The sequence below is a fragment of the Geotrypetes seraphini genome, chromosome 5 (assembly GCF_902459505.1).
Source record: "Geotrypetes seraphini chromosome 5, aGeoSer1.1, whole genome shotgun sequence".
Classification (NCBI taxonomy): Eukaryota; Metazoa; Chordata; class Amphibia; order Gymnophiona; family Dermophiidae; genus Geotrypetes; species Geotrypetes seraphini.
Window position 1 is genome coordinate 205399644 of NC_047088.1, and position 16894 is coordinate 205416537.

General features: G+C 38.8%; 1 protein-coding gene across 6 annotated transcripts in view; it reads left to right on the forward strand.

The window, feature by feature from the left end:
- Window positions 1-16894, forward strand: part of STK39 (serine/threonine kinase 39) — a 238268-nt gene that overhangs the window by 66694 nt on the left and 154680 nt on the right. For all 6 annotated transcript variants that reach the window (XR_004539616.1, XR_004539615.1, XM_033946332.1 and 3 more), the window contains exons 4-5: window positions 10743-10884; window positions 14340-14395. Coding sequence is in view for 4 of the 6 variants with exons in the window: in XM_033946332.1 (XP_033802223.1) it covers window positions 10743-10884; window positions 14340-14395 (198 nt within the window). In the remaining 2 variants the exon portion in view is untranslated. The remainder of the gene's footprint in view (window positions 1-10742; window positions 10885-14339; window positions 14396-16894) is intronic.

A 16894-nucleotide genomic window follows, 5' to 3' on the forward strand; every position in this document is an offset into this window, starting at 1 on the left:
CCGCAGGGTTCGGTGCTTGGACCCGTGCTCTTCAACATATTTATAAACGACCTGGAAATTGGTACGACGAGTGAGGTGATTAAATTTGCAGATGATATGAAGTTATTCAGAGTAGTGAAGACGCAGGAGGATTGAGAAGACCTGCAACGTGACAAACATGCTTGAGAATGAACCGCGACATGGAAAATGAGGTTTAATGTGGATAAGTGTAAAGTGATAACATGTTGGTAACAAAAATCTTATACATGAATACAGGATGTCCGGTGCAGTACTTGGAGAGACCCCCCAGGAAAGAGACAAGTCAATGAAGCCGTCCGCACAATGTGCAGCGAAAAGGGTAAACAGAATGTTAGGAATGATTAAAAAGCGGATCACGAACCTATCGGGGAAGGTTATCATGCTGCTGTACCGGACGATTGTACGCCCTCACCTGAAATACTGCATCCAGCACTGGTCACTGTACATAAAGGACATGGTATTACTCAAAATGATCCAGAGAAGAGCGACTAAAATGGTTAAGGGGCTGGAGGAGTTACCGTACAGTGAGAGATTAGAGAAACTGGACGTCTTCTCCCTTGGAAAGAGGAGACTGAGAGGGGACATGATCGAAACATTCAAGATAATGAAGGGAATAGACTTAGTAGATAAAGACAGGTTGTTCACCTTCTCCAAGGTAGAGAGAACGAGAGGGCACTCTCTAAAGTTAAAAGGGGATAGATTCCGTACAAATGTAAGGAAGTTCTTTACCCAGAGTAGTAGAAAACTGGAATGTCCTTCCGGAGGCTGTTATAGGCATTCAAGACAGACAAGTTCTTGCTGAACCAGAACATACTCAGGTAAGGCTAGTCTCAGTTAAGACACTGGTCTTTGACCTAAGGGCCGCCGCATGAGCGGACTCCCGGGCACGATAGACCACTGTTCTGACCCAGCAGCGGCAATTCTTATGTTCTTATGTTTCCTTCTGCCGCGGTCCTGCCCCTCTTGACCTAACATTCTTTTTTGGTCTGGGGTGAAAGTGCACCGGCGATCCTCTGCAGGCCATAATGTAGTTTTTAAAATGAGACTAGGGTGACACTGGATGATGGAGAGAAGGGTGAAGCATGATGGCCTTTTGGGGGTGGGATGGGGGCCTGGTCTAGCTAATAGAAATACACGGATGGAGGGAGGGGTTTCCAAAAAGGGGCCTATACCAGACTGAGGAGGGGAGGTGAAGGGGATGAAATAATAGGTCTGAAAACAGGGGAGAGGGAGACAAATGGGATGGATGGAGGGAGGGAATAGAAAGGAAAAGAAGTTGGACCCAAGGGGTGGTGTGCAGGGATGGGGGATAGAAATACAGGATAAGAGGGCAGTTGAGAAGAGAGGGAGAAATGATAGACTCTGGGGTGGTGGGGAAGGAGGGAGAGATGCTGGATGAAGGGGTAGTTAAGAAAAGAGGAGAGAGTGGATCTGGGGATGGTGGGATCCATCGCTTCAGCCACTCTTTCGTTCTTTGGGCCACCGGCAGCATGAGTGAAGTAAACATGTTGCCTTCTTCTGCTACTGCTGCCTGGCCCCGCTTAGGCACGAAGCAGTAGCAGAGGGAAAGCTTCACTCATGCTGCCGATGGCCTGAAGAGCACAAGATTACTGCTTTATCGGATCCCATGGAGGAGAAGAACGCAGGGGGGGGGGATCACTGGAGGATCTCGGGTTGCATGGTCATTGGAGAAATGCTGGAGACGAAAAAAAGAAAGATGCCAGACCTCCCAGGGAAGGGAAGGTCAGAGATGGAAGATTGTGAGCACAGAGAGAGAAGAAAAGTCAAATGGGCAGGAGACTCTGGCATGGGTAGGACCCAGGGCAGAAATTTGGAAGGGGATCCCAAAGCCCTCTACTAGCCCATGTCATCTTCAGCTTCCAGCAGGCTTAGGGCTTTTCTAGCCAGGGGGCAGTTGCTCTAATTGCACTCCTTGATCTAACACTATCATTGATGTGTGTAATCTTTATATTTTGCATAGTATAGGAAGAAATTTATTTTTATTTCTTTGGTGTTGTCCTATATGGAAGGTGTGGCTTCTTGGGTTTTTTGGTTTAATATCATTTATCCCAGGACAAGCAGGCAGCATATTCTCGCTGATGTGCGACGTCACCGGATCCGGTGAGGAAGAAGTACATAAAGCCTAGTACAATGAAATCATTTGAGTACTACATAGTACTTCTGAGGATCTGTTAATGAATGTATTTGGAAGTGAGGTGTCGCTGAAGGTGTTTTGAAACATACACCTGCAAGTTAGTAGTTGGATTATATACTCTCACAGAAGATTTACATTACATTACATTAGTGACTTCTATTCCACCAGTACCTTGCAGTTCTAGGCGGATTACAAAAGAAGATAACTGGACATTTCCAGAAAAATTACAATTTAGGATGCTGTTTACATGATTGAGACTTTGATGGGAAAATTACAAGAGTGGAAGAGACTTTGAAGGGGAATTTACAAGAGAGGGGATGTGGAGGGGGCGTGGCTTGGACGCGCATGAGGAAGGTCGGCTAATAAGTGAGCTCCAGAGAAAAGACCTTGAAAGTCCGGAAAAAGTCAAAAAGATTTAAAATTGGATAAAAAAAAAAGTGCTTAGACTAAATAAAGAAGATAAGATAAAAGGATGGCAACAGGAAAACAAAACAAGAATGACTTTGCGATGTCTGGAAGCAGTAAGAGAGCAAAACCGGAACAGGAGTCAGGCTTAAAGATGGCAGATGTAGAAGTAATAAAAGAACTGAAAGAAATAAAAGAAATGTTATCAATTTTAACTAAAAAAGTAACGAATATATCGGAGGAAGTTTCCACATTAAACAAAAAAATGGATCTCCTGGAATTAAAATCTAATAACCTAGAAGAAAGAATGATGATTGTAGAAGAAGAAGCATGCTGCAGTCGAGTAGATAGGAAAAAAATAGATCTACTTACTAAAGAAATTGAAGATTATTCGAACCGAGAAAGAAGAAGTAATGTCCGTTTGATTGGATTACCAGAAGGAGCAGAGAAGGGAAATCCGGTAGCCTTTATTGAAAATCTGCTTCCCAAACTACTTCCGATAAAAACAAACTATCCCATAGAGGTAGAAAGGGCACATAGAGTGCCTATGAAAAAAGGAGAAAATCAACATCTGCCAAGGCCATTTATATTCAAACTATTGCGCCACCAACAGGTCTTAGAAATACTTCAGCTAGCAAAACAAAATAAAGGACTTAAATATCAAGATGTTTACATCCATTTTGTTCCTGACTTCGCTAAAAACACAGCAATAAAAAGAAAAAAGCTGTTGGAATTGAGACCAAAGCTAAGAGAATTGGGAGCAAAATTTGGTTTAATGTATCCTGCAAACATGAAGGTTACCATCGGAAACAAAACTTTAACATTTGATGATGCAGAGAAACTAGAAAGATTTATTCAAACTCAAGAAGTGCCTATGTCATCCTAATTTGATTAATATGTCTTTAAATATATTGATTAGAAATGATGAAAATTGAATTATATTAACATATATTGATTATATAGCATATATTGATTATATAGCAAAAAAAAAAAAAAATGAATGATTTTATTTTATTTTATTTTAAAGGAAAAGATTTCTGTGTTTTAAAATACAACGATTTAGAATGCTTAGATTAGCTTCAAATGTATTCTTTTCTAACATCTCTCTTACAGTAGAACTAGAATGTAATAAACATTCTAAAATGCAAATGAAATTTATTAAAAGGCTTAAATACAATTTATATAATAGAGAGTTAACAAAATAGATGTTATAATATATGATATGAAAAGAAAGAAAATAGATAGGAAATTGAACGATTTAATATAAAAAATATTTAATTATATTTAAAAGACTATTCTGCAAATTGATTTCTGATAAAATAGAATGATGAAATATGGGGGGGAAAAAAAAAAAAAAAATGAATGAGGGGAGTGGTTCTTCGTGTGGGATTTCTCTCTTCTGGGGGGGGTTGCTGCGGAATTACACACCGCAAATAAGAAAAGGTTTGTTGGATTTGTTTTCCCTCTACTCTCTCTCAAAAGTTTTAAAACTTAAAAACTCAGAATCCCGAAAGTCTGTGCGAAAAGGAAACAGGAAATTGATTTTTTCTACATACACCGGAACATAATATGAACTTACTCCATAAAATACAAGAAGAAAAAGAAGAAAAAGGATATTAGAACTTGAACTACAAGAAAAGGGAAACTTGTAAAGACCTATTTAAACTGTTCTCCTTCAAGGGAAAAAAAGAAGAAAGAAGATAAGGACAGAAAAGAAAAGGAAAAAGAGAAGAGAGAGGAAGAGAGATAGACAAAAAGAGAAAAATACATAATAGCTGGTGTGTGGTTTCGTGGTGATCTCTCGTAGGGGGGAGGAATCTTTGCTCGTGGAATCACTTTTCACATAACATTATACTCCCATATTAATAATATCACGATGATAAAGTAAAAGATGAAAAAAAAAAAAAAATAACAGGGGAAAAAAAAAAAAAAGGGGGGAAACGTTTTAAAGTTTTAGAATATAAGTAAAGATAAACAATATCTGTCTGTGATTTCATTAATGCTTTCAGTTTCTGCCAAAACCAAGCAGCTAATTTTGGTCGCAGATTCAATTGAGGCATAAATCAAAGATCTTTGCTTGGACTCTAACCATCGGCTTGCACTACTGGATGCAAAGAAACACATTAAAAAGGCTGTAAAACCAGAGACAAAGCTGCAAGTAAAGATAAACAATATATATTTATTTGTTTTTACAATAAACAATTTATATTTAACAGGGGAAAAAAAAAAAAAAAGAAATATATATATAATAATAAAAAGATATTAAAGATTTAATAATATTGAATATAAAAATTTTGATATATTAAGAAATATATATGAAATTTATTTAGTTAATTCATGATTACTAAAATATATGAATTATTACTTACATTTTAATATAATTTTAATATTCAGATGACTTAAATTGAATATTGAAAGTTTTAAGGTCTTCTTGGAGTGTGTTATTGCTGATCTTGATATGCGTGAGGCCAAGTTACACAACTTTTGTTAATTGGGGAGGGATGGGAGGGGGATGGGAAAAGGGGAATGGAATTAGATATAAGTAAGGAATTGATAATAAGAAAAGGAATAAATATTAAACATGTGTGGATGTCTGATCTAAACTTTTATTATAGAGTTCTAATTCAAACATTACTTATTAATTTAGATGGCTCTTAAAATTTATTCTCTTAATGTCAATGGTCTTAACCATCCAATCAAAAGAAAGAGAATACTGAATTTTCTTCATAAGCAAAACGCTGACATATATTTCATACAAGAGACCCATCTGACAGGACTTGAATCTAATAAACTAATAGGGGGTTGGGTGTCCAAATGTTTTTTTGCACCTGCTATTGGTAAAAAAGCGGGAGTAGCTATTCTCATAAATAAGAAATTCATAGCAGATTTCAAATTAATAAAATTTGATCCACTAGGAAGATGGGTACATATTAAAATGAATCTGAGAAATACAACCCTGGATTTATTTAATTTATATGCTCCTAATTCAAATCAAATGGAGTTTTTCAAAAATATTCAACAGATATTACTACCACTGGCTGCTTCTAATTTAATAGTAGCTGGAGATTTCAATGCTGTAATGGATCCTATTTTGGATAAAAAACCAAGTAAAATTATGAAATCATTAGGATTAGACAATTTGATACAATCTTGTGATTTAGTTGATATATGGCGTATCCTTCATTTTAATGATCAGGAATATTCTTTTTGTTCTCAGGTCCATAAATCCTTTTCAAGAATTGATTATATATTTGTTTCTAATAATATTGCACAAAGAGTGATAAAAGCAAGTATTGATCCTATAATTATTTCAGATCATGCTGGTGTGTGGGTTGATCTGCAGGATGATATATCAGTTTTTTCTAAACCAATTTGGAGATTTGATAATGCTTTGCTTGCAGACATGAACTTTATAGAAGATATTAAAGTAAAAATGGATGAATTTTTTCAAATTAATAATTCAGACAACAAATATTGAAATTTTATGGGATGCTTATAAAGCAACAATGAGAGGAAATATTATATCATATTCCGCATATAAGAAAAAACAACTTAAAAAACAATTTATAGAATTGGAGCAAGAAATTAAATTACTAGAACATAAATTAATTATAAAATGGGAACATGATACATTACAGAAATTATTAAAAACAAAAGTTAAATATAATGAGATTTCTTCTCAATTTGTAAGAAAAGATATGTTCTATAGACAAGTACAGTATTATGGAAATTCAAATAAGGCTGGAAGATTGTTAGCAAATTTTATTAAAGCAAAAAAAAGAAAAACTAAAATAATTGCAATTAAAGATAAGCAGGGCAATACACACACCAACATTGAAGAAATTATAAAACAATTTCTTGATTTTTATAAGGATTTATATACTTCTAATACTTATGAAAATAAAGAACAAGATGGTTTAGAGTTTTTAAATTCATTTATTGGACCAAATGTTCCGGATCATATAAAAAGAAGCTTAGAAGAACATATATCTTTAAAAGAAATAGAATCAGCATTGAAGGCTCTTAGAGTTGGATCCGCTCCAGGTGGAGATGGATATACTGTTGAATATTATAAAACATTTCAAAATACTTTATTACCTTATCTATTAAATTTATACCAATATCAAATGAATAATGGAAATATATCAGGAACTATGGCTGATTCTGTTATAATTGTCTTGCCAAAACCAAACAGGGATCCGACATTGATAACAAACTATAGGCCTATATCTTTGATGAATGTAGATGCTAAATTAATTGCTAAAGTGCTAGCTATAAGGCTAGCAAAAGCTCTTCCTTTTATCATTGATGTACATCAAACAGGATTTGTTGCTAAAAGACACTCTTCACATAACACTAGATTAGCATTTCATTCTTTAAATTTAGCAAAAAATTTGAATGATCCAGCTTTTCTAATATCATTAGATGCAGAAAAAGCATTTGATAGAGTAGAATGGAAGTTTATGTATCAAGCTCTAGAATGGTTTGGTGTAGGACCTGGTTTTATTAAAATGATTCAAACATTATATAGCTCCCCTGGAGCAAGATTAAATATAAACAATAACTTATCTGATAAATTTAACTTGCTAAGGGGAGTTAGACAAGGTTGTCCTTTATCTCCCTTACTTTTTGATATCGTTCTGGAACCCTTATTAATTGCAATAAATCAAACTAAGGGAATAAAGGGAATCACATTTTCTAATTGGGAATTTAAATTATCTGCGTATGCAGATGATATTTTATTATATTTAAGAGAACCAGAAGACACCATTCCAGATCTACTTAACTTAATAGAAAAGTTTGGAAAGTTTTCTGGATATAAAATCAATTGGGAAAAATCTGAAGTTCTTCCAATTAATATCCATTGTACCAAAGGATTATTTGATTCATATTCATTTAAATGGAAAGAGGAAGGACTAAAATATTTAGGTATTCTTATAAAAAATACAATTGATGACACAGTAAAAGAGAATGAAAATAACAGAAATGTGCGAGCAATGGAATCCTTTACATCTTTCTTGGTGGGGAAGAGTTCAAACAATTAAAATGATGATTTTACCTGTGGTTTGTTATCAAATGAGTATGATCCCAATATTTTTTCAGGGGTCATTTTATAAAAAGTTAAACAGTATACTAACAAAATTTGTTTGGTTTGGGAAAAGACCCAGAATCGCTTTAGCATCATTACAAAAAACAATTAAGGAGGGAGGGGTAAATTTTCCAAATTTCTATAGGTACCATCAAGCCTATATTTTAAGACAGGGTATGTATTGGATCCTCCCAGATCTCATGGAAAATGTACCCGATTGGTTATATTTAGAATGGCGCCTCATGTTCCCTTTACATCCAGAACATTTCATTAGTATAACAATGCCCAGGAGTTATAAAGATCATAGAATTCTAATAGATACATGGAAAACATTAAGATTTATAAGCAATTTATCAACAAATCCATTGGCTAAATCTTTAAATCAATCTATTTGGGTAAACTCCAGGATCAAAATTGGTGGATTTAAAATAGTATGGAAACAATGGATAATAGCAGGTATACGTACTTTAAAAGATGTAATAATAAATGGATCACTGCTTAGTTTTTCACAATTGCAACAAAAATTTGGATTAGAAAAAACACAATATTTTAAATGGATGCAATTGAAGCAGGCTATTCAGGAAGGGTTCCCTGAATGGAAGAATCTTAATAATCAATATAGTTTGCCAATCCTTTGTTTTCAAGCAGATTTTCTAGGACACCAAGCTGCAAAATGGTATAAGATTATATATGAATTTTCAAACAAAAAAAAGAGAACAGGACTTAGGGACATTTGGAGTATTGAGATAGGACAGACAATTTCTGCATCTCAATGGCAAAAATTTTGGTCCTGGAGAATACATACTACAAGGTCAGCATCTATGAGTCAAACATGGATGTTTTTATTACATAGAGTTTTATGGACCCCTACAAGATTACAGAAATTAGATAGTAGTAGATCTAATAGATGCTGGCATTGTAAGATAGAAGTGGGGACATTAGATCTTTTATTATTCTTTTGTCCTGTATTAATTCCTTTTGGAAATTAATTTGGCCCCAAATTAATAAATTATTAGAAAATCATGTTGGACTATCATATGATACAATATTATTTGGAACAACAATGAGAACACAGAGTCCGATATCAGCTAACAATAATAAACTTTTATTAATTCTAACAGGGGTCGCCATTCAGCAAATTACTCAGAATTGGAAAGATTACACTAAATTAAATTACACTTTCTGGTGGAATTCAATTTGTCATATATATAAAATGGAAAAAGTAATGGCATTACAACAAGGTTATATTAAAAAATTTAATAAAATATGGGGACCATTGACAAATTATTCTACTGATCAGATATCATAACACATGTATAGAACATATAGAGGGGGTAGGGAAGGGAAAAATATTGTAATAATAATATGATATAAAATTTTGATAAAGGGTTTCTTTAATTTACAATGTAAGAACATTTATTGATAATTTCAAGTGTTTCTTCATAATTGAATGTAATACATGTATTTCACTTGATGTAAGAATTTAAAAAGAATAAAAATTATTTACAAAAAAAAAAAAAAAAGAGAGGGGATGTGTTTTGATATCTAGATAAATTTTTTGAATAGCAGGGTTTTGATTTCTTTTCAAAATGATTTTGAAGTCGGTCGTTGTTGTCAGCATGTTGGAGATGGGGTGGCCAAGGTTTGCTGCTGGCGTCGCTAGTAGGTTGTCATACATCTTCTTGCGCTGAGTACCTTTGAATGGGGGGGTAGGTAAATGGGGTCTGAGTTCTCCTTTTCTATTAATCATAGTGCTGTTTTGAATATTAGATGTTTCATGTCATATTTTTAGTATATTATATTTCATTTGAATTTCAATGCTGTCAAAAGCATATTTTTGAAACTTTCATGTTAGTCTTAAGTTTCAATTTACCGATTTTGACTTTACCTCATTCCTTGTATTTGTTTATATTTAGTCTTTTTTCTAGAGGCAGTCCCCATTATACAAACATCTGCCTTGCATCAGACTTGTACTTATAATGGAGGGTCTGCCTCAATGCATCTCTCCTTTCCTCCTGAGTTCCAAAGCGTTCCTTTCTCCTGCCATTCAGTGCCCCAAGTATGTGCCTCCCTCTGGCGGATGTTTACCTTCTGGCTGGCTCCCTCCTTCCAGCCGCAGTCGTTTCTCTGCCCAAAGCCACAGGTGCATGTCCTGCGGCTGAGCCGAAACCTTCCTTCTGATGTGATAGGAGCTTCCTCTGATATCAGAGGGAAGGATTTTGGCGTAGTCGCTGCCTGTGGCTTTGTGCAGAGAAACGACTACAGCTGGAAGGAGAAGGGAATCGGCCAGAAGAAGGTAAACACCTGTCGGAGGGAAGCACGTACTTGAGGCACAGAATGGAGGAAGGGAGCACAAACTTTGGACAAAGGATGGAAGGAAAGAGGGAAGGGGCATAAACTTGGGATACAGAATGGAGGGAGGGAGGGGAGCATGAGCCATAGATGGAAGAATGGAGAGAGGGAGGGAAAGATGGTGCACATGGGGAGGTGAAGAGAGAGGAGAATAGTTGGGCATAGGGAGGAAGAGAAAAATTGGACATGATGGTGAAAGAGGCGTGAGGTAGAGATGCATGGGGAAGAGAGATGTTGGATGTGGTGGTGGAGAAGGAACAGTGGGATAGATGGAAAGGAATGTAAGAGGGACCTCGAGGTGGAGAATGGAAGAATACTAGGATCCAAGTTGCATACAAATTCAACTTAACAGTTTAAAAAACTGAACCCGTTCTTAACCTGGGAACTACCTGTATTGTTATACTATTGACAAAATTGTAAAATTTTATGTTGAATTATACCTGCTGTACACTTCCTTTAGTGAATCTCTCTTAAAGGTGGTTAATAAATCCTAATAAATAAATAAATCTAATACTGAATGCCATTTGGAAAGATATTGTTGGAACAAATATTGGATGTGTTCCTGAAGACTTGGTAGGATTTTATTGAAATACTTTTTTCCTTTTACAAAATTAGGGTAAATTATAAGCTTTTAAAACTCTTGAGCAATTCCTTTTCAGATTGGTGTGTTTTAATTGACAGTATTGATGCTGACTATAATCTAATTTTGGATTATCTATTTAGGTTCAATGCTGGATATAATAAAACACATTGTTGGTAGAGGAGAGCACAAAAATGGAGTCCTTGAGGAAGCAATAATAGCAACTATTCTTAAAGAAGTCTTGGAAGGCTTAGATTATTTGCATCGCAATGGACAGATTCACAGGTATGTTTCCACTGTAAACATGTAGCTATATTTTGTGATAATCATTTAATCACCCAGAAACAGGAAGAAACCCCATATATAAAACACAGGAAAAGGTTTTTTTTAATGTGCTTAAGGCATTTTTCCCATGGACTCAATGAGGAAAACACTCACATAATTCAGGGTCTTGGAAAGCAACTGAAGCAGAATTTCTGCTTTAGTTTTAGAGATTTTATTGGAAGTTGCATCATAGCTTTGTGTAGTTATAAGCTGAGGATGCAAGTTAATCATGTCAAGAATAAGAGGCCAGTGTAATAAAATGCATGGAGCACTAATCTTTCCAAATGGGACACTTTTGTGCCTAAGTAGAGGCTGGCTGAAATTTGCAGATCAGATTTGGCCAGAGCTGAAGCCAAAACCAGAAATATGGTGCCTACCCCTCTTGTCTTCCCCCCCCCAACACACACACACACACTTCTTAAAACAAAGGGCTCTAGCACTGCATGAATACCATTGCAATGGATTTCTTGCATTACTTTGCGTTTATCATACCAGTTTTGCTGTTCAGCATTGCCTGACATAGCACCAGGCTTGTCTGTTCTCCAGTCCCTCACTGCCAAATAACTTGCCTGCTCTGCATGGACTTGCTGGTTCGAAAACCAAAACAAAAACTGCAGACCATTTGCAAGATGCAGGCACTGTTTATTACAATATTAATGCAGTATGGTGAATATACCACCTTATTACCAACCAAGGGACCCAACACGGTCCGTGTTTAGGACAACACCTTCCTCAGGGGTCTGTGGTGGATAAGGTATATACAGACTGCAATGAACGAATCAAACAAGTGCCGTTCCGGCTCCAAAATTCAGTGCAGGACTGCGTCGCTATCGCACGAAAAAAAAAGGAACGGCACTTGTTTGATTCGTTCATTGCAGTCTGTATATACCTTATCCACCACGGACCCCTGAGGAAGGTGTTGTCCGAAACACGGACCCTGTTGGGTCGCCTGGTTGGTAATAAGGTGGTATATTCACCATACTGCATTAATATTGTAATAAACAGTGCCTGCATCTTGCACATGGTCTGCAGTTTTTGTTTTGGTTTTCGATTGCTGTTTGTTTACTGCAGACTCTGTTGGATATTTTTTTGTGTGTGCTTCATGGACTTGCTGGTTCTCCATTGACTTTGCTAACAAAGGTTTGCCAGAATTGACATTCAAGGACAATGTCGAGGCTGGTTTTATCTACATTGATGGGCTCCAGTGTGCTGAGGCCTTCCCTGTGTATTCTTCAGTGACAGCAGTGGGCAAGCATTCTACCTATACTGAGATGACTTGACACCTTGGATCTTTAGCATCATGTTGCTGGCACTGTCACTCGAGAGCCAGAAGGCCTTGAGTATGCGCAGATGCTCAAGGCCCAGCCCAGGCAAGAGGTGGTATCTTCCTTCACTGGCACCGGCACGCAGCACTAACTCAGAGGGCATGCCGATACCAGATGGGGTAAGGGGCTTGTTTGGACAGGCGGGGGATGCCGCTTCCAGCATGGGGGTGCAATGCTGGTTCTCTGGGGGGGGGCGTTCGGGCGGGAGGGAGCGGTGTCATTTTGAGTGGGGAGGTGTGATGCCGGTTCGAGTGGGGGTGGCATTTGTGTGGGGGAGCGATGCTGGTTCGAGGGGGTGGGTGGAACAGCGCCGGTGGCCTCGTGGGGGGGGGGGGGAGATGGAACCAATCAAGCGAGTTTCCCTTACTTGCTATGGGGAAACTCACTTTGATATATGAGCAATTTGGTTTACGAGCATGCTTCTGGAACGAATTATGCTCGTAAACCAAGGTTCCACTTAACACTTAACTAAATACCATCCTCCTCCCTGGACTCTGATTCATTCTCTCTCTCCCCCTCTTGCCTTACTGGGTTAGCTGTGGCAATGGTAGCAGGAAAGAGTGCTACTGCTAGCTTTGCTGGTCCTGCCCCCTCCTAATGTTCTGTGGTGGAGGTGTGGGGCCCAAAGCACTATCGAATATGCAGGTGGAATCCTATGTGTCTCTTCTGATGTTTACTGCTGATACCTTTGTTTCAGACTTGGGAAGGAGTGGTGAGGTCATTGTTGGGGTTAGGGAGATATTGCATACCCACTACTGATGTCTCGTTTGTTGTTTTTTAAAATTTTTTGGCATATACGTATTATATGTTTTGTGTTAACCTATGTCTTTCAGAAGCAACCTTCATTGTCACTTCAAAATCTGCATGAGAACCAGAAATTTCCAGCCTCTAATTTTTTTTGTTCTGTATAACAAATTTTCACAATTCAGAATTTGAGTTTAGGTGCAATAAATAAATCAGATAAATATCAAGAGTCCTTTATATGGATATATTCAGTCAGTGTTTAGATTGGTATTTAGACAGTCTTGTCAATCTGAGGTGCACATTTTTTTTCCAGTCATTTCATATTCAAAACAAGCTACAGTCAAATCTCGGTTTACGAGTGCACCGGTTTCTGAGTGCTTTGCAAGACGAGCAAAACATTCACAAAATCTGTGTCTTGGAAACCGAGTTTGACTCGATTTACAAGTGCCATCCCCCGCAATCCGGCATCCCCATCCCCCGCTTGCATCGTCCCCCCCCCTCTGCAATCCTACATCCCCCCCCCCGAGCACCGAAACGAAATCTCTTACCCCGATTGGGCACCAGCACCAACGCATAGGACATGCCGGTGCTGGTGCCCGAAGATCCTCCCTCTTCTGGGCTGGGCGGTGCGTCTGAGATCCTCCCTCTTGCCTGTGTTGGGCTAGACTGGGCCTTGAGCATTTGCGCATGCTCAAGGCCTTCTGGTCTCGCTCTCTCTGAGATTCTCAGATTCAGAATCTCGGAGAGAGCGAGACCAGAAGGCCTTGAGCATGCACAAGGCCCAGTCCAGCCCAGCACAGGCAAGAGGGAGGATCTCCGACGCACCGCCCAGCCCAGAAGAGGGAGGATCTTCGGGCACCGGCATGTCCTATGCGTTGGTGCCGGTGCCCAATCAGGGTAAGGGATTTCGTTTCGGTGCTCGGGGGGATGTAGAATCACGGGGGAGGGGGGGCGACATGAGCGGGGGGGAGGATGCTGGTTCACAGGGGGGGATGCCGGATCGCGGGAGGGGGGTATGGAGCAGCATCGGTGGCCTCAAGGGGGGGGAATGGAGCAGCGCCAATAGCCTGGGGGGGAGGGGAGGAGGAGGTGGAACAGATCAAAGCGAGTTTCCCTTACTTCCTATGGGGAAACTCGCTTTGATATACGAGCAATTTGGTTTACAAGCATACTTCTGGAACAAATTATGCTCATAAACCAAGGTTCCATTGTGTTTCTATTACTTAAACAGTACCCTGAGTCTCATTTTTTCATTCCTTCTGCCAGTCTGTGTAAATATTTTAGGATCACTATAAATTTATCCACTGACATCAAGATTTTAATCCTTTTTTTTTTTTCTGTACACAGGGATTTAAAAGCTGGCAATATTCTTTTGGGAGAAGATGGATCAGTTCAAATAGCAGGTAACAAAATGTGAATAGTAGCTTTTGGTTTCACTTGGTTTATTGAACTGTTTTCCAATCTGAATATTCCAAGGTCCCTCTCTAGAATTTGCAGAACACCTCAAATTTACCTCTTTGATAGCAAAGAGAATGCTTCCTATGTACTGTTTCTATTTTGTCTCATCTGCAGCTCCCAGCACATGCACTGCCAATTCCCTAGCTTGGTCACTTCCTTTATGCCTGTTTTCCAGCTCTTCTCTTATCAAGAGTGCTACACATTAGGGTGGTCCATAGGACTGTGGCAAAAATCTTTATTGGAACATGTCTGAATATGTTCTACCTCATGTAGCATATAGTAACAAGGTAAATGAATGGATAGATATGGATAAAATCTGAAGTTGTTTGGGACAAATTTAGAGGCAGCATAATCTTATGTGGGTGATGTCATCCATGGAACCAGGTACAGATGCAAATGTGTACTGTCGCTTTAAGACTGAAATCTCAAGACCACCCATATAGCGCATGCACTGGTGCCTTCCCGCCTGACATCAGCTCTCAGGACCATCATTTCTCGGTTTTCCTTGGAACTGAGAAACTTTGTTTGCGGTGGTATGCAGATCTGGTTTGTGCTCCATGTAAAACTTAGATTTTGGTTTTTTTTTTTGTGCCTTCCCATACTTCCCCCCCCCCCCCCCCACACACACACACTTACTTTTCTTTATAATTTAATATTATGTTTTATCCTTCCTCTGGTTAAATTTTTTATTTAACTCTTGGCTCATTTTGGCCTGTTTCAGACTGGGTATATTAAGTATTTTTCAGCTTGCAATCCACTCAACCACCCCAGGCCATTAAGTCCTTTGATTTTGCATTGGATGTGTTCCCCTTGATGTCCATGGCTTCAAGAGGGGCACCTGGTCCAGTATGACTACTGAGCTACAGAACAGGTGTATCCAGTGCCTCAGTCCCGAACACCACTCTAATTCTTGCCTGTGCTGTTCTAAAGTACAGAAGTTGCTCAGGGTAAGACAGCTACAATTTGAAAAGCTCTTTGGATCAATTGGAGATGCTTGCAGATTGTTGCTAATGTCCAGAGGTAAGCCTCGACATCAGTACCAGTACCAAGAACATCAACACTGCACTCTTCCTTCTTATCGATGTTGTCTCCATCTGGAGATTCATGTAAAAAGGCTAAGATGCACAAACACCCTTTCCCCTCCAGGCATGCATTGGCGACTTCTCAAGCATCCACTCCAGTGCACTCAAAGCATCAGTGTACTGAGACAAGATTGCAACCATTTCTGCAGCTGGTATCTCCTCTGAGGTGTGCCTCTGCATCGAGGTCATAAAAGCCTCGACAGTAGACTCAACCCGCACTTTCTGTACTGCATGCAACATCAGTACCAACACCTTCTTTGCAAGACCAGATAAGAGAATTGGTACAGAGGGAATTAGCTAGGATGCAGCAGAAGCAAATGATGAAAGTACCTGCTCTAAAGCATCCACTCTCAACCCAGTCTGAGCAACGCTCAAGGTAACATTCAAGGATTGATCTTGGGTCTCCACACCGTTGACGCTAGATGTCCAACATACCAACATCTTCAAGGGAATCCATAGAGTGTGGTGAAAGAAGGGAGAGTATCTCAGAAACCAGCTTGGTAATTGGTAAATGAAACTCAGCCAAGACTTATGTTCAAATATATTTTATTGAGCTCAGCAAAAACAACAACAGGGTAACGAAACAAAGTACAAGCAAGCTCAAGTTTTTAGAATACAGAACATGGTTTCACGTTTCAATTATTGATCCTTCTATCCTTCTTCCTATTTTAAAGACTATTTAGAGGTGGCCCCCTTTCAGCGGCTGTATCGTTCTCTTTGGGAGGCAGCCTTGGAGGGGGTTTCCTCCATGTGAAGTCATGGCCAATGCAGAGGTCATAGACATCATTGGGGTCTCTGAAACATGGTGGAATGAAGAAAATAAATGGGATACAGCACTGCCAGGGTACAAGCTCTATCGCCAAGACAGGTCAGGACAGAAAGGAGGAGGAATAGCCCTATACATAAAAGAAAGCATACACTCAACTAGAGTGGACACAGCAGAGACGACCAACAAGCTGGAATCGCTATGGGTTAAAATACCGGGAAGGAAAGGGCCTGAAATAAAGATGGGTCTATACTATCGTCCACCTGGGCAAACAAAGATATCGATGAAGAAATGGAAGCTGAGATGAAGCAAGAATGCAAAAATGGTAACACGGTTATTATGGGAGACTTCAACTATCCCAGGATAGACTAGAATCTTGGAAGCTCAAAATGCGCTAGGGAGACAGGATTCCTGGAGAATACACAGGATTGCTTCATGGAGCAACTTGTCAGAGAACCAACGAGAGGGCACGCCACTCTGGATCTAATCCTAAATGGGTTAAGAGGACCTGCAAAGGAAATGAAAGTAGTGGGACCGTTGGGAAACAGCGATCATAATATGATTAACTTCAAGATTGAAGTAGAGATACCGAAAAG